Genomic DNA, 23075 nt, shown 5'->3' on the forward strand with positions numbered 1-23075 from the left:
GAGAATGTTTGGAGGAAAAGAAAGTGAGATGTCAAGAGACTGGATAATGTGGGGTCACTAAAATAAGTTGAGGATTTAGAAGACAGACAAAAATTAAAACTCTTTAGTCCCTGAAACATGGAAGGAAGTTTGAGAGGTAAGACGAAAGCCATGTTTTGCCTGCCTTTCTCTCAAAAAGGAATTGGCAAGATCCTACATGGAAAGAGAAGTCAAGACAGTAGAAGGGGAGGGTGGAGTGAAAGCGACATAATTATAATGGGCTGCCAAGTGGCTGTTTTCCTAATTCTTCTCTACTATAGTTCCTTATAATTTCACTTCATGCTGCGCTGTGCATTGCACATTCACACTCTCCTATACTGGCCCGTGTCCTGAAGAACTTCCAAATAGAATATTTTAAAAACACAGAGCGTTCACTGAAGTCAGTCTGCTGCTGGAATCAAGTGATCCGCACCATTGTTCAGCTGTAATTAAACTGTAGGCACATTATTTGCTCAAACACTACTGTTTAATTTATCTGTTTGCTCCAGAAGGTGTTTTCCATTTTCCCATCGTTCTCCTGTGAATAGACAATGCCTAACCAATTTCCAGGAAACAGTCTTTTTTTTATTATTTTTTAAAGTGAAAGGCAGATGCCGAGAAGAACAAATTAGTTAAGGCCTAAAGGTTTCCACAATACCTCTGAGAGCCATTCCACCCTGGCGCCTTGAGACTGTTAAAACCTCTCTCTAAACAAAGGCTGCTCTGAGTGTCAATCTCATTAACATACAACAGTCCTGCTTGACCTGACTTTGCTCTTCGGTGAGGGGATTGAAATGTAGACAAGCTCCAGCAGTATAAGTAAATTTACATTAGTCTGACAGGCCAGAATCTGAGCCACTGAAACAGTTTTGGAAAGGAAATTTCACACTACCATACCGTCAGTCTGTATTGACTGACACCATGCTGAGCCAACTGTTTGATTTTCAAAAGCTTTTAAGAATCCAGACAGAAGTTTGAGCACATGTCCATTTCTGAGAAGGGGCTGTGGATGTTAGGGAGAAGGCTATTATGAGACTCTCAGCTGCACTTTAGATACAAGTCCTAGCCCTGGAGCAGATCTAGCAATTACTTTTTTTTCCAGGGTGGATTTCATCATGCATTTTTGGCTAACATGGCTTTGACAAATAACAAAGCTTCACAAGGTTTGCTAGGAGCTATAAAATACCCTTTCCAACTGCCACTTGAGCCTTCACAGAACCCCAGAGATGGTGGCAGCCTATATGAAATAAATGCCCTTTCCTTGAAGTATAGAAATTCCTGTATATTCAGGGATCTTTAAAGAGTCTTCCTGGATGAAACTACCGAAAAGGAAACATTAAGCAGCAAATACTCCCCACCGAGGAGCCGCATCTATCCTATCTGCAATCCTGTCTTGCACAACCAAGCCAGAAGAAGGGGAAGTTACAGACATTTTTTGCTACCACTGTGTAAACCCTGCCTGAACCCAACAGGCCATCTGCATCAGCCTCTCGCACCGGACATCCTAACAACCTCCCTGCACAACGGGACAGACAGGCAGGGCTGGGAAAGGGAACGAGGCAAGCCATGCAGATGGCACATAAAAATAATTAGGGAGGTAAGGTGCTTATTTAGGGGGTTAGCATCAAAGGAAATATAGGGCCTAGAAAAAGTCTCTTCCTCCTTCTCCTATTTACTTGAAAACAAAACTATGATCCTTTGGGATTGACTGTTGCAACTGTTTACACTGAGCAGGAGAGATGATGCAGTTACACTTCTCAGCGGTTACCAGCTATGCTGCTAAGACTCAAAGGCCAAAGTCAGAGAGGGTGGGAGACAACATACCACCCCTCCCATGCCTTATCACCACTCTGCAGGTCAAGCTGGAAGCAAAGCCTATCCTCACACAGTGATGTGATGAAGACATGCTGAAATAGAGATTATCCAGGGGAGACAGTCTGTGATCACTACAAATTTGGCATTGCTACTCCTCTAGCAAGTTCCCTTAAAAAGAACGAGCAAGATTTCTTTTTGAGGATGATTTGCATATCTCAGTGCCGGGGAATGGCCTCCTATTAACAGCCCTGAATCACAGCCTTGCTCTCAGAGGCAAGCACACAACTACTAATGGGTCTAACGCTCAAAGAACCCCCTGAGGCAAGCAAACACTACCTCCCTGACACCAGAGGGAAGGAGGACAGCTTTCCTGAAAGTCTCAGAGAGGAGCTGGTCTACCTGATTTTTGTATCGTATTAAAAAGTCTTTTCAGGAGCATCATTACATACCAAGTAGCTTTTTGCAACAAATTGGTAAGTGCAGCTTTAGAACCAGGAAGAATAAATACATGGACATGGAAAATCACAAGTGAAGTTTCTATTCCCTGAGCACAGGTAGCTTTGAAACTAGGGCTCCTGTGTGACTATAATTTGACGTAATTTTTTAGAGGAAAAAAAGGGACATTTCGGTCAATATTCCTGCCTGTGCAGCTTTCTGCTCGAACTCTCCAAGTCAAAGTGAATGCAACAGAAACCAGCTCTCATTTTCTACATGCTTCTTTGATACCCATCCCAGGCTGGTGAATACCACATTATCTACAGTGCATCCTTCCTCCAAGAGCCCAGAAGTTTTGGCAAGTGTTCTTATTTCTACGCATTGTTTTTACCCAGAAGTACAGGAGGAATTCATTTGCTTCAGTGACAGACAACACCTAAAAACCACTGGAGATCTGCCTTAGAAATGGAGAGCATTTTCACATTAGTGGCTACCAAGGAGACTGCATCCACATGGCCTCTTGAGCCTCAAGTGTAAGTGATCTTGCTGCCAACAGCCAAGCTAAAAAGAGAAACACTGACTTGTTTTCTGATGCTGTCTAGCCCCATGAGCATGGCACTGCCTTCAGACTTATAAGCTCTGCCAGAGAACTCTGCAGTCCTCAGTGGCCTTTCCAATGTGAGCTGCATTTTGTGTTTTAGACTTGCGCTGATCATCTAGGAAGACTTTGACAGAGCAAGAAACTGAACCTGCAACTCCCATGGACCAGTCTAGCTTTTAGACAACTCTCTCCCTTGATACGAACTTCAAAATTTATGAGGGTTGGTGAATATTCATCTGTAGCATCTGTGCTAGTTTGAATTCTGTTTGCAGGGAAAGCTGGTATCCACCCTCTTCACAGGGCTGACGCAAGAGAGACGCTCACATACAAAGGCTCACTAACACCCTCACAGTTTAGGGGAAAACCTAAAGCTTCAGTGGAATCTAAATAATAGGTAAACCATGTGCTGGTGCTCTGCACTCAGAAAGTAAGGTTTGTGTTGGTCATGCTGGTGAATGGAAGGCACATCTTACTAGTCTTAGGTTTAATAGGATCCAATAAACATACAATTTCCAAAACCAATTAAATATATAAGTGTTGATGGAGTTGCATCCAAGTATATTTTCTAATTAAAAAATCCCTCCTTGTCTCTGGCAATCCTCTAACCAGTGGGCTGGGCAGGCAACTAATAGAACTGATGCACACGCGAAAAGAACTGATGCACACGCGAAATGGGAAGAATGGGTGCTACGGACTGGCTGAGGGATTTTGTTACCTGGCTACCAGTTCTGTACTTTATGTTTGGCTTAACTAAGGATACTTCCTCCTTCTACTCTCTGATGAAAAGTAGACTCATATATTCAACCGTTTCCGAAGGGCAGTAACACCTCCTTGTAAAAAGCCACTATCACCTTTGATCCAAGGACACATTTGTGCTGATTGGACTGTCAAAAAAATATTTTAAGATCATGCCTGTTAGAATATGGGTCACCCTTTGTATTATGGGTACATTTATATTTGATTTATGGGGTTAATAAATTATTAATAGAAGTTATGGGCATAAGTAGTCCACATTATAGATGGCTACAAGCAATCCATTAGCCTGTTGGACTCCAGCAGCCTGTAGGAATTAACCATTTATTGAAACTGTTGTAATAGAAATGAGCCATTTTACTACTATACCTTTAACATATAACTGAATACTGCTCCTCAAAGGAAAGGGTATTTCTTACAGCAGGAACTTCAACTTGACTGGGCTTGCCCCACAGGTGGCTAGCAGAGATTGCCCTTTTTTCTGTATTTTGAGATGCAATATATCCTTGCAAAGGCCAATTCACCTAAACATACCTTTTGCTTGTCCACAATGGTTTTTTTCAATTCCCATTAGTTTACACAGTGAAATTCTCTCACAGAAATGCTTCTTTCTTAGCCCTCCATTTGATAGAAAGCGCTTTACATGATCACAGTCAACACTAAATCACAGCCATAAGGTATCTTTACTCAAAGGGGCTACCTGCAGCAGTGGCAAGAAGCCACCATCTTTTCCCCCACTTCTGTTACTCACTTCTGGCATGATTTCAATCTTCTCATAGCGCCGCTTGTACGGAAGGGTCAGCACCTCTGCTCGGCGGTAGGACATTGGCGGGGGCTGGCAGTCTATCATCAGATCTGTGCGATGAGACTGGGTGGGTGGTGGCTGGGTGTACTGCTCTGGGCAAACTACATGGAGAGGCTGCAAAAGAAGAGTGAGGTGACTGACAAAAAAATTTGGTTGATTCTTGCACTGCCCTGCAACAGTAATCATTGCCATAAGGAGGTTTACAGATTGTAAATAAATTAACAGGCTAATTTATTTGTATTTAAAAAAAAAAAACCACACCAAAAAGATGCAATCCAGAAGATCCAGTCAGTACTGGAACAAACTGTTCAAGAGCAGGCAGTCTTCGTTTTGTGAACAACAGTGGCCAGAGTAACAAGGCCTAAATTTGTGTCTTTAATAACCACTTCCATATCAGCAGTCATGTTAGCGGCCATAAGGACAGGGAAAAAAAAGAACATTCAATAGCTTTTTCTTCCAAATCCTTGTCACCTAGATTGGAAGCAAATGACAGTAGTGGTGACCATCACAAAATGGCACGGAGTGAGGCAGATGTACCAATATGCAAGGCTGCAAAAACATTAGCATAATAAGCAACTCTGAGTTTTCATGACCTGCCAGCAATATATTAACAAAGAATAAACAGGCTGGTTGCCACAAGGATCACTGCAGGATTTAAAAGCCAAAGGACAAGACAGCATTTCTGCAAACTGTTTTGGAAACAGCATTACACTTCAGTAGTAAAACGGGAAGAAGATGCTTGTCTGAAAAACAGGCAGCGGCAACTGCTATTAGTTGTGTGATGACAGGCCAGGTCACAGAACAATGAGATAAAATGATCCAGACACTGTTAAGAGGTATGGAAGAGTACGTATTTTTTGTGTTCAACCAGTTGAAGATAGAACAAAGGGGCAAGCTCAGCCAGGAAAAAAAACAGGGTATTATTTTAATTATGTCATGAGTCAGAAAGCAGTTTCAGTAGAAACAAACAGGATAGACAAGGAGAGGCCAGTAAAGCCAAGAAGAGTCAAGGGGGGAAAGCGGAGACTACATGAATGCTCTGGCCTTCTTCCTAGACAGAAGTCCGGGTTTTGTAAACTGACTAAGGAAAGCAGTGGATTTGGAAGAAATGTGAAACACAGGAACAGCAGTGCCAGGACTAAAGCAAGTATCAACTGCAGGATAAAGAGCAGAAGAGACGGTTAAAGCTGAGGGTGCTGAGGACACTCGCACTTGCTACCCTATACATTAAGACTGGATTAGAAACAGCCAGGTTTATTCAAACAAACAGGAACCAAGAATGTGGGAAAAAGTTATTATGACTGTGAAGTTATTAGGACTAGAAGCTGATGAGGGGCTGGAGCATCTCCCTGGTGAGGAAAGGCTGCGGGAGCTGGGGCTGTTCAGCCTGGGCAGGAGAAGGCTGAGAGGGGACCTGAGCGATGCACACAGGTACCTTAAGGGCCAGTGTCAGGGGGCCGGGGCCGGGCTCTTGTCAGCGGTGCCCAGCGACAGGACAAGGGGCAACGGGCACAAACTGCAGCACAGGGAGCTCCGTGGGGAGAGCAGGAAAAACTTCTTTCCCTTGAGGGTGCCGGAGCACGGGGACAGGCTGCCCAGAGAGGCTGCGCAGTCTCCTTCTCTGGGGATGTTCAGAGCCCACCTGGACGCGATCCTGTGCAGCTGCTGTAGGAGAGCCTGCTTGAGCAGGGGGTGGGCTGGGTGGTCCCAGGGGTCCCTCCAACCCCAACCATTCTGTGATTCTGTGACTATATATACACCTAAAAAGGAGGAAAGGGATGTACACACCATTTGCCCTGCACTCTCAGCTTTTAGGGATCTTCCAGCCGCTCTGAGCAGAGGCTGGCAGTCATTTGGCATTTATGGCATGCCATATTCATTTTGGAGCCGGATGATAAAGGAGAGCTCAGTGTTGTGTGCTCCCTCATGAATAAAAGGATCTGGGTGTTGCCTGGATTTTGCTATTGTTTAATGCAGCAGTTGTTCATAATTGGCCTAATTATTTCAGGTGTGTGAAGAAACATAAGAAAATGCAACAGAAAAATCACTACCTGGACTTCTTTGAGTAATTTAGACACCTGAATGAAATTCAGTCTTGTGTCAATGGGACAGTAAACACATTTCATCGCCAAAGGTTGATAAGGAGCCAGGGCATCCAGATAAGAGAAATCGGGTTCTGAAAAGAGAAATGATGAAAACACTGAATGCCTATTAAGAACAAAGATAGCCCGATTCTTCTCTGATCCCACATTCTAGTCTAGACACGCTGTTGTTCAGCAATGTTAATTCTGTTAGATTTCTCTTACCTTCTTCCTTCCCCCACCCGTTATTTTCAGTTAATTTGATGAAAATTATGCCCACAATTAGTCTTACCTTAATCAAGCAACAGAGCAATACTATTTCATTTGAACACATTATTGCATGATTTTTATAACAAATTTAATCAAGACAAAAAACATCACCTCTTATTTTTAATCAGATCCAGTAAAAGAAGGCAAGATGTAATCATTTTTGGTATCATAAGGCAACCCAAATGTCAGCTTGCTTTTCACTATGACAAAAATGAAGCATAAAGATTGCATCTTGATAAACATGTACCCACGTCCTCTGCTGCAGACACATTACCTCCCAACTCCTTTTTCCTTACAGTATATATGTATATATACCTTTTAAATCCAAGTGCCAGGTTTAGACTGGTGGAAAAACAATGGTCCGAATTTTAATACAATGCAAGTGGAACTGTAGGGAGCCCTCCTGTTGAAGGGCCAGGCAGCTGGGCTTTTTACAGTTAGTTATGCCAGCAGATCAGTTCTAGTTCAGGCCAGGATGAACTGAAGGTTGCTTGCGGTAGGGGCTATCCAGAAGGAGAGGTGGGCTGTGATAACTTCAGTAGTTGGTATCGTTATTAGACCCAGCAAGTCTCAGCTTCCCTTGTACTTGTATTACTGACTTTTAAAAATCACATTAGAGGTTAGCCAGGGAAAAGTCATGCTCTGAATGGGCTTTTACTCACACAGAAAGTAATACAACACTGAGAATACTACAGCAAAATACTGATTTTTTGGCGAATGAGAAACGTAAGGCTCACAGGTGACACAGTGTAGGATACAAGTAGCCACCTCATTTTGGGGGTCACCAACTAATGGTGTGGAAAAGCTTATGCCATCACTGTCTACCTGATAATTGTGGGATAGATCACATAAAGGGAATGCTAGAAAAAGAAAAACTGGTATTAGTTTGGTAAGTATGGAATGAGAAAAAGGGAAGGGGGTGTATGAAAGACTTATCTGCCAGACTATTCTGAACCACGGGCCCTCAAAGGACAACCTGCAGAGTGAAGTGCAGTTGCAAACCACCAAGCCTTGCTACAAAACAGTGTGAGGTATTTCTCTGTTATCTGCTCAGGCTGTGTAGAAGGATGAACTTAAAGGAAACTTAAATACAGTACAGATACTTCAGTCTAGATTTAGACAGCCATCTTCTATGTTCTTACATCACCCTGAGGAGAGCACTGGCTGGATTTCTCAGGTAGACAGCAATAAAAAAGTCCTTAAAACTTTACCACAGGAAGTTCAGCACCCAGCATGGCATCCAACATTCAATATTGGGCCTCATTCTACTGATAAAGACAAGTTAATTGCTAGCCTAAAAATCTGCTGCTGGCTAAGTACCAGTGATCATGATGCGGTTATATTTACCCTGTGAGAACAGAATATAGCATCAGCCAGTGATACATACGTTTGGAACTGTCAAAGGGATAATTTTCCCAAGTTTAAAGCAATTGTCAAAATAACTGCCTGGGAACATCAAAGTGAGAAATATTAACAAAAAATGATAGTTGTACAAGAACATCTTATGAGATGTCCAAAAAGTCATGAATGCACAAACATGAAATGAAAATCATACTGGGCAAAAAGCCATGCTAGCTAAAAGCAGATGTTTTAGTGGCAATGAAACAAAGTCTAAAAATATCAATGTAAAAAATGGGAATTAATGGCAGTGAAGTTTAATAGCAATGAATAGGATTTCAAAAATGAGACTACTGAGAAGGTAGCTATTTGAAGAATCATCAGTGATCAATTAGGGTTAAATCAGACGACATTTTAAAACTCGTTGGGAAAAACCAGAAAACTTAAGTCAGACACAGGTCTTACACTGGAGATGTAAAACGAAATTGCAAATAGTAAGTTCAAAACGTTATCAGAAGGGAGCTTTTCCATATCATCTGGTCTTGTGGATGACAGAGATTTGACTGCTTGTATCTGAGAATGCCCTGAGGCAGCACCTATTCAGACTAAACCTTTTTCAATCAGTAAGCTCAGATAATGTACAGACAGGGATTGTTTTGATCTAAGAATCCAAAATGGCATCCAGTCTATAGTCTCTGAACAACTAATCAGAATGTCAGAGCCTTGGCAAAGTGGGAAATTCTAATGAAGGAATTCTAACACAGGACTCTGAAGATTTAGAACGTGAAAAACAGAACTTGAGGTAGTCTCACATGTTCCTCATGTGACATACAAGAATAGCTGTTTTGAAACTACCAAAACCCATAAGTCACCTGTCTGATGGAAGACAGTTCTCGTCAAGGACACATATTGACTTTCCTGACAGAATTACAGGTCTTTAGCTTTTTCCCAAGACATCTGATTTACTACAGTGTGACACTGAGTTATAAAATCTTCCACTGTACAGCACTAATGTGGCATGCATGAGCTGTTTTTAAGATCTCCTAGGGAGTTAGTTTTTAAAGCATTGTTGTTATTGGAGAAAGGGCAAGAAGCAGACTTCTTTCTACCATGTCTTATTCTATAATTTATTTGTGGCTTAGTGGTATTCAATATTTTAAATCAATAATCTATTCAATACTCCTTCAGCGGTAACATTTGCAGATGACACAAGCAAGCAGAGCAGCACTACAGCTCACTCACAGCTGGTGTCCTGTCTATTGGCTGCAGCTGCTGTTTTAGTCTATATTCTCTTGTAGTTGTTTTTTACATTACAAATTGGAGAGGTGGAGACTACCTAGCTCCTGTGGACTGAACATGCAGTGTCGTCATTAACAATACCGAATGGCCTGTAGTTTAAAGGTCCTAATTACTAGAAACTAGGAGTCTTTCACTGGAAAAGCTAGAACATCATCTGCTATCACACACTGCTTCAATTGACCAAATTTCTTTCATAACTACAGGAGATCTTATCTTAAAACAGGAGAAACTAGGTAATTGAACAATATAAATCCTGGGCATCAGTGGAGGTGCTTCAGGTTTCTACTGGAGTTACTAAGAACAGAAGAATTCAATCCGCTAGGAATTTCTGTAGACATAGATGTCTTTGTTCCAGCTGAGACAGTCATAAGGAAGAACATCTTGCTGAGTGGGTAAGCCTACAGGCACAGAGTCCAAAAGTCACAGACAAATGTGGCCACTGGAAGCAAACCATCACAGAATCACAGCATGGTCAGGGTTGGAAGGGATCTCTGGAGATCCCCTAGCCCACGCTGCTCAAGCAGGCTCTCCTACAGCAGCTGCACAGGATCGTGTCCAGGTGGGCTCTGGATGTCCCCAGAGAAGGAGACTGCACAGCCTCTCTGGGCAGCCTGTCCCCATGCTCCATCACCCTCAAGGGAAAGAAGTTTTTCCTGCTCTCCCCACGGAGCTCCCTGTGCTGCAGTTTGTGCCCGTTGCCCCTTGTCCTGTCGCTGGGCACCGCTGACAAGAGCCCGGCCCCGGCCCCCTGACACTGGCCCTTAAGGTACCTGTGCGCATCGCTCAGGTCCCCTCTCAGCCTTCTCCTGCCCAGGCTGAACAGCCCCAGCTCCCGCAGCCTTTCCTCACCAGGGAGATGCTCCAGCCCCTCATCAGCTTGGTCACCTCCGCTGGCCCCTCCCCAGCAGCTCCGTGTCTCATGAACTGGGGAGCCCAGCACTGGACACAGCACTGCAGATGTGGCTTCACCAGTGCAGAGCAGAGGGGGATGATAACCTCCCTCGACCTGCTGGCCATGCCCCTCTGAATGCACCCCAGGATCCCACTGACCACAAGCACCTGGAATCACTGTGCACTCCAAAGTTATTACAACCAAAGCAGATCTTAACTGGATGAAGTATAAACTGGGAACGAATTTCAAAGATCATGACCTAATGTATCCACAGGTTGTTTCAACTGCATTCAGATGCCTTAACAACTTGGTAGGGTCACGTTCTAATAGAAAGCTGCTCTATTTCCTCATTTCACAGAAGAATTGCATTTTAACACAGAAAGGTCAATTACCTCTCTATAAGAAGGCACAAAACAAAGAGTTCTTGCCATTAAAGGCCAGTTTTTGACACCCTCGGATGGTGAGTAGCATATTCAGAACATAATTAATGCCACAGATTTCCTAGGGATTCATGAAATACACAGCCCAGCAAAGGGTGTACACACACTGGTTTTAACTGAAGCCTCAACTGGAGCAGAATTCACTATTTCTAAGATAATGAATATCTATATTGCAATTTTACCAATTAAGTGTAATTAGGGCCTATCTCCTGAAACTACCTCAGAAGGTCAGGAGTGATCAGTACTGTAACAGCTAGGATATTAATGCTGTGGTACCATGCGCCATTTCACAGCATAAACACAGTCTAGGTTTAAGTGACTTATCTGCTCAGCAGAAACCCCCTTGTATCTTTCCTCCCCTTGCAGTCAGGCTAATTACACACTCCTTTAAAACTTTCCAAATTGGTTTAACAGTACCATGATACCGTGACACTTTTTGGTACCAATCTGGGACTTGCTCATCACGAGCCTCAAGCCTACAGTTAAAAAAACAAAGAAGGAAGGAAATAACCCTTTCTCAACCTGCTTTGCTTTAGAAGGTTATGTGCTTTGCAGCAGTCCTGTTCACTAAAGACGAGGAAAAAAAGCTTAACAGTGGGACTCCGTCATGCCCTTGCTGTGGGAGTAGATTTGATCAGTTACTCAGTGTTCTCCTTCCCATTCCTAATTACTTTCTCCTAGTGCAAAATTCACACCTTTTTTATATGGCTAAGTTAAATATATCACATCTCCTACTTATACCAGAGCTCATTATACATAAAATCAGCAGCAATGGCCTACGGGATTATTTGCCGTCACAGATCTGGAGTGCCCGCTGTAGGGTTCTCTTTGGATGACACAGCAGGCATAAAGACATCCGGACAAAACGTCAATTTGATGGAAGACCCTGAAGCATTTTTAAGGGGGATCAAACTCTGGAAGATAACTCCTTTGCTAGACTTCACAAAAGCTTCACGTCCTCTCTTAAGTACTTTGTCTTGCCATTAATGACTGGCATGGTCCCAGGATGCAGCCACCTTGTGGATCTCAGACCACAGCTCATTCTGAGGTGGACAGGGCTTGATTCATTAAATCCATTAAAAGTAGGGTCAGCGCTAGAAGCAGACTGGGAGAAGTGGAGGAATTTAAAAGACCTGTTGTGCCCCTGGCAGCTTGAGTCATTGAGAAAGGAAACAGCTCCCCAGGGTATTAGCTAGAGCTGTACCTTCAGCTTCAGATACAAATGTGTCTGTCAGCCAAAAATTATCTGAAAAAAAAAGCTCAGCCAAAAGGCAGCAACGGCACAGATCACTACTGCCAGGTCTGTATGGGGTGCACACTTCTGAAACAGCAGAGATGACAGAAACATCTTTTGAAACAGACTGTCTGGTTGCCTGAGGTTTTGATGAAAGGGCGGGAGAAAGGATGAGGAAAGGTTTGTGATTCCAATGGAATATGAAGAAGTGTTTCTCCTTTCTGACCAGCATCAATTAGGTCTTGCCTGGGTTTAACTTGCAGACAGCTGCTTTTAATCAAAAAATTAATTTCCTGTAGGCATTTTACTGCTGTGAATAACAAAAGATTTTGCTTAGAAATGGCAGGAATGGACTCTGCATGGCAAAGGTTGGCTCTGCAGGGCTAAAATGAATTAAATGGCACAATAATTACACTTGTCCCTACAGACAATCCTGGGGTCTTAATTTAGATGAGCTCCTATTGAAGTCAGAAACTTCTGCCCCAGAACAAATGCGTAAAGCCCTTCTGAATGTGGCCACACTTAACCAGAGTGCATAACCTATTGCTAATTTGATAATGATATCTGCATTTTACTTACCCGTGAATATAACAGTGTTCAAGCTAGATTTTCCCCATAACTCCATGAAATGAACCACATCCCCAAATCTAAGAGAGGGATGTCCAGTGAACACAACACACGGCTGCTTGAAGTCATTGCTGAAGTCTCCATGGATGCTGGGATAATGTTTCAATTTGTTTGTCTGAATGAGCTGAAATAAAAACAAAAGTCCAGGCATTACAAACTTTTCAGCCTCTGTGTTCTGTCTCCAGTGCATTTATTTATATGGCATTATAAATATTCTACAGTTTATTTCTAATTCATCACAAAGTCCCTATCCCATAGATTTTCCAACAAATTTAATCATGACTGTCCTAAATGTTATGAAAAGGAAGTCAGAGTATGGGGCCAGGTGCCTCCAAGTCCTTGCTCTCATTTCTTTGGTACCAGTAGTATGGTAACCAAGAGGAAATTCTGCAAACACTCCCTGCTTAGAGTTTCCCGGAGTGAACAGATCGCTCAATTGCCAAATAAAAAAGAAGCTACTTTTTCCTATTTGCCATGTCTGCAAAGAGCTCTGGGCACTGATGTTTAACCTGGTTTTCTTCCATCACAGTAGCACCAGGCAATTTTTGCCTTCAGCAGTATTCTGCTATGAGTTTCACTGGTATAACAAGTTCACACAAAGCCAAATCTTCTGAAAAAATGTATAAAAGAACAGACTGACTTGCCCTTCCTCAACTATTGCTGAAATTAGTAATAACAATGAACTAAGAGCCAGAAGAAGCACTTGTCACTAGAGCTGGCAAACAGAGTGTAATCAACTATGCATATGGCACAGATTTCTTTACTAAGATGGGCAAGATTATCAAGGCACTTTTTGAAGAAGAATTTTGCTTTATTTTGCCTGCCACTGTTTTCAAATCTGCAAGGCAAGTTTCAGCTTAAATAGCAATGTTAATAGACTAGTCTGCTAAGTACTTTCATGCAATATTTTGCAAGTATTTTCTTAGCAGGTATATGCTTCCATCCTCAGCCTGAAAATAACTGTTTTAAGAACATACGTTTTTCCCCCAAAGTATGCAATTTAACACAATGAAATCACACACTGAACAGCTAAGAACATACATGGAAATAAAAAGTGTGAAAGAGGGGAACAGTACTTCCTTTGTCAGCCAGTTTTTAAAGGAGGTGGGACCGTTCACCACAGATCTCTCCATACTTTGCTGTCTCCTGCCAGGCATTGCAACATTGCTCAAAATATAGAATTCCCATATGCCAGGGTTCAGCAACACATTTCTGCAGTTGTTGTGCCGTGGAACCCCAGACAATACAACTAATTAGCAAACCGCATGCTCTTCACTGCATGTCATAACACGATGTGTGCATCATGCCTTTCTAGCAGAAAACCCTGCCACTCAGGATGTTCCTTTGATTCTAACATATTTGATTTTCAAAAGAGGAACTAAGAAAGAACATTCTGATAAGCAACTCTCCTGATCTCTTAAAGCTGTAATTCATCTTTCCAGATCCTCTTTGTTACTTTTTACCAGGCTAGATCTAACTAAAGATAGTGTGCCTACATGGGACTGAAGAGAAAGCTGAGAATTTTGATGCTTCTTTAAGCCTCTTAATGACCTATGCACAACAAAGCACTTCAGAACTTATGGTTATTACACAATTAGGTTCTAAATTGAATTTAGCATCACTGAACAGAAGTATCAACACTATTAAACTCATAGCCATCATCACCTAAAGATATGCTTTAGCGCTAGAACAAACAATGTACAAACTTACCCTCAATACCCTTCTCAATAACAGAGAGTTGCCAATATTTGCATAGGTGCCAATATTTGTGTCTTTCTTCTCTGCTTCCTCCAGTTTGGTCTCCTTCAAGTTCCTAACAGCAAATATTTTGCTGTGATTTTGCATCTGACTTCCCACATGTCCTATTTTTAACTGCTGTGCGATAGCTAGATGGTTGGAATGGAACGGGATTGGTATCATTCCTTGTGGGGTTTGACCTAAGGTGGAAACTGTAGGTGGGCACAGCCGACTATCTCCATGTGGATCCCTGGATCACAGAGGAAGTAGCTGGGAGACTACACTTTCTGCAGCTTACCGGTAATATCACATTCCTATTTAATCTTCAAGAGGGAAATTTGAAAAAAAACAACCATCCAGTAACTGCTCTGGCAGTTAATACGCACTGAATCTTGAAAACATTTCTGCAATTAAGACTGGTAAAGATTTCTGATTAACACATCTGGAATGCAATATTTAGAATCTAAACTTAGCTTCAGTAATAAAAACTGCAGTTTAGCAGGCAATGGGCAAAACAAATTTGATCCCGTAAAACACTGCAATTTAAAAGAACATGTAGGAAATGGCCCCGTGAAGCTTTTCCCAATTTTTTTTGAGGAAGCCAAAAGCCTCAAAACTGAAGTTGCAAAAGTAGTTTTATTTGGGTAAACTGGAAGAAGGGGACAATTTCTACTTCAAATATTAAATGGGCTATGTGACATTCCAGGGCAAAACTTCGTCAGGGACCAGCAGATAGGTAAGTGAAAGACATTACCACAGCTAGCATTTATGTAACACACTTCTGAAAATCACAAACTGTTCTTCCAGCATCTGTTTCACAGGTTCCTTAGGATTATATGTATTTCTATACAGCAGACAAATTTTTGCTAAGATGTGAGAGCAGCACTCTGTGCAAAAGCTTCTCAACAGCCTATTTCACTGCTATACCTATACAAATGTTCATTGTTTATAAACATAAAAGCTGTATTCTCTTCAAAGCATTATAGAAGCTTCAAATCCCTTCATATTACTTTGTAGAGACACAGCATTTCTAACTCAGTTTTCAGAACCTTGAGTTTTACCTGTCATTCTTTTTTCTTTTTAAATTTTTTTTTTAATTTATTTACAACAACAAAGCATCTAGTGTAACACTGGGGTGCACTGCTTCTGACTGGGGTGCTAACTCAGGATGGAAAGGGAAAGGGACACATATAAAATCCTCAGCACCATGTCCTAAGATGTGGTGATTTTTCGTGTTTTATCTTGCAAGATCTTTTCTGGTAAGTTTACTGAAGCTCCATACCTTAGCTCACAATGTCTGATTCTTACAGCTGGACATAGCAGGGGTGAAAGGCTACAAGAACAAGTTTAGAGGCATTCTACCCATTCCAGTGAAAACGCAGCTGGTAGATTTTAAAGTCTTAAGCAAAGTATTTTTTAATTGCCTATTCAAAAATATATGGAGCTGAACTTGCAAAACAGGTCTGACAAAATTCATGAATTCTTAAGGTGACTAATTTGTAATGATTTGTACAGGTCTTTTATATATACAGATGAGATGGGTCATATAAACACAACAGTGATGACTGCGTCATGTTCATGTCTCCAACCTGTACCAGCCTGGGTCAAAACCAATGCCTGGCTTTTAGCCAACTAGTATTTTCAAAACGGCGCTGACTTCTGGAAACCAGAAGCAACATTCAGAGCATCTTTCTACAGGAAGAACCATTATTGACTGAAAGCTTAAGAGATAGAGGATGGTAAAGTACTGAACCGAAACTGAGGAGAGCTGTGTTTTTCTTAAATCCCAAATGGTTGTGCTTCTCTTTAAAGCGGTAGACTTGATTTACACGGTCAGCAGCGGCTGCTATAAACAGGATAAATCTCCAGAGCCTTTGTGTACCCTTTATTGAAGTAAGCTAAAATACACTGCTATTTACTCTGTATGTGTTTGTGTGTGTGTTCTGTATCCAGAATTTTGAACAGATGTGATTCTTATCAATGAATGATATTTATTTCATATAATGAAGCATTTATTACTTCACCTCCCTCACTCCCTTTGTAAGACCAACACTAACAGTAACACTAATTCTATATAATACTGTAAGGCAAAAAAAATAATACTAAATAATCACCTGGTTCCAGGTATTTATTGCTTTGAATATGTTACATGGGAACTGGTATATGGAGAGGGAATCAGAGACGAAGATGACAAATGCTAATATTTAAGACCACAGAATCAATATTACTCCCACCCTGGCTATTTTTTGAGTCAGAAAATGAGCTTTTCATAGCCATTTCTTTTAGATGTTGCTAACAGAATCCTTAATAAGAAGACAGTAAATCCAAATTCTTCCTCCACTAGGAAATACTGATCAGTATAAATTACCTCTCAAATTTTTCTGTGGCAGACATTTAGAGAAGTCTGGATTCACTTATCTCATAGCCTAAAATTGTCTATGTAAAGATCGAGCAGAAAGGAAAAGGAGTTTCTCATTCTGCCTTGCCAGAACAATTTGACTATTCATTCATAAAGTCTCTACCTCCACAAAAGGGATGGTGCAGAGCGTAGCACCCACGGGTCACATTAAAATGGTCAGGGAGATGGCTAATTCCTCAGCTGTCGCTGTGTTAGGATGGGACATTCCCATGAGCCCAAGGAATTTGGTAAAACACCACAAGCTGGTTCTGGGATACCAGAATAATAATTCTAAAAAAATCCAAATTACTGATTTCTGCACCACAGCATTTCAGCTAGGCACTATGGAGCTTAAGTCTAACCCTATTTAGACAGTTGATCCTAGAATATAACTGATACAGTGCCTTGGAAGTGGAACTCACCACCTCCCTTGGCCAGTCTGCTGTATTCACAAACATTTGGGAACTCTATGTTTTAACTTTGCAGAGGCTTCCAACATCACTTCAGTTTGAGCTCCTTCTCCTCTCTTCCCCATCACAATAACTGCTGGTGAAAAACCAAATTGCCACTTGTGTTTAAGCGCAGGGGAGAGCCATCCACAGAGCAATCCATCCCTTCCCTAACAGACTGTTTCTCTACTCCACTTTGTAGTTTTTTCTCCTGGGAAATAACTGGCTGGAATGTACAGCAGCCCTGCTCCAGATCCTAACTCACTCCAACAGAGTCACAGCAATCTTCACCCCAGTGATCACAGATCACAGCCTTTAAAAAGAAGCTCTTTCAGCTTGTGCACCGCTAAAAGGCTGCAGAGATGAGACTTCAAAAGCTTGTGCAAGAATCTGGACACTCTGTTCATATTAACTTTAGTAGGAATTGATGTCCAAATCCATCTCTGCAAGCCTGAAGCACTTTAGCCCACATTCCTTGCTCATAACAGCGGGAAATTATATTCCCTGTTCACTTGGACTGGATGTTAGGAAACAAACTGCCACCCCAAAAATTTTACACATTGATTGTGTGGGAGGAGATAGGATGAACACCTACTACTACATTAAAGCAGAAGTAATGAGAAGGATGTAGAAGTGTTCTGGGTTCTCTGCAAAGTTGAACAGTGTGTCTGGTTTTATTTAGCACAGCAGAACAAGGAATGAGTTCACAACAGGTAACATAAATCATAAACGTGGAAAATTTCCATGCAAAGGGAATAAAAAAGCTTCAAACCATGTATAGGAAGAAAAGTAAGGTGAAATAAAAGTAACCGTAGAGAAGATGAAAATCCTGTTATTTATCATCTTACAACAATAATAAAAGGATGGTTAAGTGAAATACGAAATACAATCATAACTGATTAAAGGAAGTAAATGCTCTTTTATAGTAGGTATGAGGCACCACTGGAACTCATTGATGAAAGAGACTACATCAACAATTCGTGGTATTTTTTGCCTTGTTTGTTTTTAAATCTTGCTGTTTATACAACTAAGGGGAACATTGAATTTCAGGACCAGACAGCATGCTGGGCTGGACTTGTTCCGTAGATAATTAGAAGCTTATTTCCTGGCCCGTCCCTTTCTGATGTATCATGCCAGGCATGTTATTAATGCTTGCTAATAACTAAGAGGCATGTCTGAGTAATTCCCTATTTTCTTCCAACAATTGAGCAGCTAAGCACATCTTTTGATGATAGGCAATTTCCACATAGGTTACACTGCAGAAGCCTACCATTGCTTTGAAAAAAGTAAGGCAATTCTCCACTAACAACATATACAAGAGAAATGATCATTCAATGTCTGTTTCTGATACTCATTAAAAACTCCCTTAAGCATTAGTAAGCAGAGCTCCTGCTTGTGAGGTTGTGGAGTCACAGATTTAGAGAGTGTGTACCTAAGACAAAAAGGGTGGCTGCTGACTAAGGCTCTAAATTAGTAACTGGAAGCCTTGAGCCCAAGTCTTCACTCTCTCCTAGGCTGATGGTATAGCCATGGACAAGTTATTGAGGCTAGGTCTGTATTAAGACCATTTTGCTTGGTAAAATTACAGCAAAATATCATAGCAGCTGAGCCTGCTGTGGATACTCTTCGCACAGGCATAGCAGGGTTTCTGCCAGGGAATAAATAATACCTTTGTTAAAGATTGTACTAAAAAGAGGTTATATAGATGTTTCACATTATAGGAGTTACATATACAATGTCAACTACAAGATTTTGCCCCTGTTCTGTTTAGACTGTTTGTTCCAACTCCTTATTTCATAGAAGTAGAAGAAACCCAGCTCCTCCCCCATGCCTTGGAAACAATACGACAGCATTAAACCATAACCAGCTGTAGGTACCACTAAAACTGGAACGCAGCCCAAGGCAGCTGAGAATTACAGGAGTAAAAGGATGACAGTAGCTGTCCCTCAGAGGACAGCAACAAGGAATGAAAGACACAGCTGAGCAGTGGGTACCTGACACGGGCATCTTGGCTCTGTGCTGGTGACCATGGCTGTCTTACATGTCAGTCATCTATACAAATGTCAATATGCTTTGATTGTTTAAAACCAAACTAAACCAAACCATGCACCTTACAGAACAGAAAAGAGCAATCTGATCCAGTGTTCTCAGACTTCAGTGATTTATGACCTTAGGAAAAGCACTAGATGAAATAGCAGTCTCAGTCTTTCTCTGCCTGGGTATTACTTTGCTTTGAGTTTGCTATTAAGCCAGACTTTTCAAAGAGTGTTGCTATATGCCTTGGGCCACTGCCTCCCACCACACAAACTGGTTTTGCAGAACAGCCAATATGTATCATGAATTAGCAATGAAGAGATCTGTTTAGTCCATTGTGGGGCAGAGTAGGGCAGGCTACTCCACTTCCCAGTGTTTACTCCACTTTCCAGTGTTGATACAGCAGCTGTAAGTGAACACCCAAACACACAATCTTAGTTGTGTGAGATGACTTACTGTGAAATGTGCTGTACTTACTTCAGATGGCAGCTCAGTGCTGAAATGCCTGAAGGCTACAGCCATTTCATAGTTTGGGAGCCACAAGGATGTGCATACACATTATATTGTGTTATTTAGCACAGTTAAGACAATTCTTAGGCAAAAACTTATGAAGCCTAAGAATGGCTTCCTATCAATGATATCCATAGGTCTAGATAAAGCTGTCTGTACATCTCATGACAACATGTCCCTAGCTTTGTGGGTCGTAACGTGAATGATTTGGTCTTGTCAACTAAAGCCTGTACCTGTAGCAGGCACATTACTCCCTGTGTGTGCTGCATTTTGTCATAAAGAAACTGATCTGTTATCCACTGCCAAGTCCTTTCCTAGATAATTACCTTGATCTACACAATGAAGCACAGAGGAATGTCTCAACAGCTAAACAATAATTTGGCAAAATCTCATTATCAACAGGCCTCTGGAGAATATAAAATGTCCTAAAAATTAGAGGACACAGTTATCACTCTATAAACACAAAGACCTGTCATGTAAAATGGGTTAATTAATCCAGTCCTTGACAGCTGCATGTTTGGCTTCTCATTTTGGAAGGGCTTTTACTTAAACCTGCCAGTTCCAATGCATATTGTGAACTAAAATTTCAGAGCAATGTCTATGGTAGCATATAGGCTGTTTAGTGAAACGAATAACACTGTGGATCAACAAAGACACCCCAGAAAGCAGACATGCAGGGGAAATTAGAAAGCATAGTCAGCAGCATGGCTACAGAGTTCTGTACTCAGAGATCAGGCTTTGGAATTGTTTTATCGGTGTGGATGAATTTTTTGGTTACAAAAGGAGTGGTGAACAGGTGGCTTGCCCTGCAGTCTGCATTATTCTTGGTAACAGATTATACATAATTCACCGCGCATCCTGCTTGAAATGCATTCAAGCATCTGGAAAGTGAGGACTTCTGGTCAAATCCTACTTCCAACAATACCTCTGAAGTACCTACAGATGATAGATATGATGGGCAATGGCAATTTCCAGAACAAGTCCCTGATCAAGACACCTCAGGTGTTAAAAAACCCCACCCCAACCAATCCCTGAAAAAGCATTTAATTTCTAGACTCTTAAACCTGCAATGGCCAGTCTGCACATCCCATCAAACAGTTTTGACCACAGGAACTAAAAGAGCCAGTTTTCTGAGACTGCATGCCCCAAATAGCTCACTGTCTCACAGCAGCGGGATTTAGCTAACATTATTTCTTTGTCCCATTTCTTCCTTTCTCAGCTTGCCTCTCATTTACTTCAGTGGGAAATCTACCTGTTCCCAGTGGAAAAGTAAGTTTTCCTTTCTTGATATGTGAGATAACTCCGAAGGCATGAGTTATACCACATTTATTTAATGTCTGGTTGGCTAAAACTTCCCCTCAAATTATTATTTTGTTGCAGGGAAGATCTTCTCAACATATGTTGCAGGGAGATCCCCCAAATACAGGAACCTTATTCCTCTTCGTTTCAGTAAGATGCTAGCTCAAGTAATTTCATTTAGAATTGCCAATGACAGCACTTAGTGCTGCAAGCTTTAACTTTTTTATATCAAACCTGTCTCTCAAGATACCATTTCTCCTGCAGCAGACAATATGGTGCCTATTTCAGCTAGGAAAGAAGGAGCTAGGATGACTAAGCTCTCTCTGGTAACAAGCTCTTAGTTTTACAGACTTTGAAATAAACTGCTTGGACAAAAGGAACGTTCGTGGTTGCAGTCTGATAAGAGCAAACACTCAACCATGTGCATGCCAGATAGCCTTCTGTGGGGGAAGAAGTAAAATAGGCAAGCATATGTAAGTTACATGCTGAAATAAACACCATGATAATTTTTGAGTTGAGGGAACACCATCATTCATTCCTCCTCCACGCTCCCAAATCAATCACAGAAAGCAAAGAGGGGGGGGGGGGAAGTTGTATGAATAATGACACAAAACTTAAATAGCTGCAGAAGTGTTCATCAGAAAAACAACAGCCACACAGGACTGTGTTCCAGAAACCCACTCACTGTGATCTTAGCAAACAGCAAGACCATGGTTTACCTACCTCTGCATGGGGAAAAGGAGGTTCTGGAAGATATACCTTTGTTTGTTTGTTATGACACAACCTTTAAAAGAAAAGGAAAACCAGCTGGGTTAGAGAGGTGCAGGACATCCTGCAGTATCTGCTGCCATCTACTGTTACGCTTTTCCTAGAAAAAGCCATTTTGTATCTGTGGCATCAGGTGCAAAATCACCAATTTGTTTAGTTGCTTCCAGTCTTCCTGTTTAGAGGACCAACATCTACAGGACACGACAACTCAGTCATAGCGAGATCACGTAGAGAAGGTGCAAAACAGCTGAAAGTAATTTTATATACACTATGTAACAAAACTCATTTGCTGTTGAAGACAAATTTCTAACTCAACATCCATGCCATTGCATAGTCCAGACCTCAGCAGTTTTTGCAAAGCCAAATCACTTGTCAACAGAAAAATTCCACTTGCCTCATCCCACTTCTCAGCAGTGGCTTGGTCCTCTTGTTCCTTATAATCTAATTCCCCTATTATTTTATTAGTGCAGATACAATGTTGGTAAACTGCCTCTCACCATGTCATAATGCTCACTGTTACCTGCTATTTTACATCAATCCTTTATTTCAAAAATATCAATACTGGAAGTTGTTGATTAGCTGTAGCCAGACTCCTGATTCATCCCACTACAGAAGTTAAAAAAAGGTATTTGTCAAGAGATCTGTATGACATTACAACTACCTGCAGTGACACTGTACTGGTGGCTTTTTCTGGGAAACACTACCCCTTCTCGTACTTTCCTTCACTTTATTAAAGAGCAATAAGCCTGGGTCAAACTAAATTTGATAAAGTCTGAGAGATACTAAGAGCAGGACATTTCTTTTAGCTGACTAAATAGTCGAATTAGAAGGCTGGAATCCCTGAATTTCGACACCACTTTTGACCCTAAACCTCTATTTTACAGATGTTCAAACTTTGCCTTCATTTTCACATAAGTAAAACATTAATCTTACACATAAATGTGTGGAGATTAGCTAATGCTGGGTTTGACTTTTGAATATAAGCCACTACAGCAAAGCAGAATTAAAAAACACAGTGTCTGAACACTTGGGTGCCTGAATTGTGCCAGCTAGACACAGCAGACAAAATGACCCAACTGGCACATACAATATTCCTACCACTTTGACAGTATTATTGTAACAAGAACTATGCAGCTACCACTCCAGCTGCTCCTGAAATGAAATCACCATGTAAATACAAACCAAACCATTGTTTAACTGTAAACTACATGAGCCAACACACTGGTGAGTACACTGAAGTTTGGGTAGGACACCAAGGCTTGATTTTCCTAC

The 23075-nt window shown here is 41.4% G+C and overlaps 1 protein-coding gene across 2 annotated transcripts in view; it reads right to left on the reverse strand.

Annotated features, from left to right (window-relative positions):
• INTS9 (integrator complex subunit 9) overlaps positions 1–23075 on the reverse strand; it is a 72878-nt gene that overhangs the window by 12237 nt on the left and 37566 nt on the right. For both annotated transcript variants that reach the window (XM_005236641.4, XM_055810446.1), the window contains 4 exons: positions 21759–21819; positions 12561–12732; positions 6479–6603; positions 4374–4541 (listed from right to left, as the gene is read on the reverse strand). In XM_005236641.4, coding sequence (XP_005236698.4) covers positions 4374–4541; positions 6479–6603; positions 12561–12732; positions 21759–21819 — 526 coding nt within the window. The remainder of the gene's footprint in view (positions 1–4373; positions 4542–6478; positions 6604–12560; positions 12733–21758; positions 21820–23075) is intronic.

Source organism: Falco peregrinus, chromosome 7 (genome assembly GCF_023634155.1).
Source record: "Falco peregrinus isolate bFalPer1 chromosome 7, bFalPer1.pri, whole genome shotgun sequence".
In the NCBI taxonomy this organism is placed as follows: Eukaryota; Metazoa; Chordata; class Aves; order Falconiformes; family Falconidae; genus Falco; species Falco peregrinus.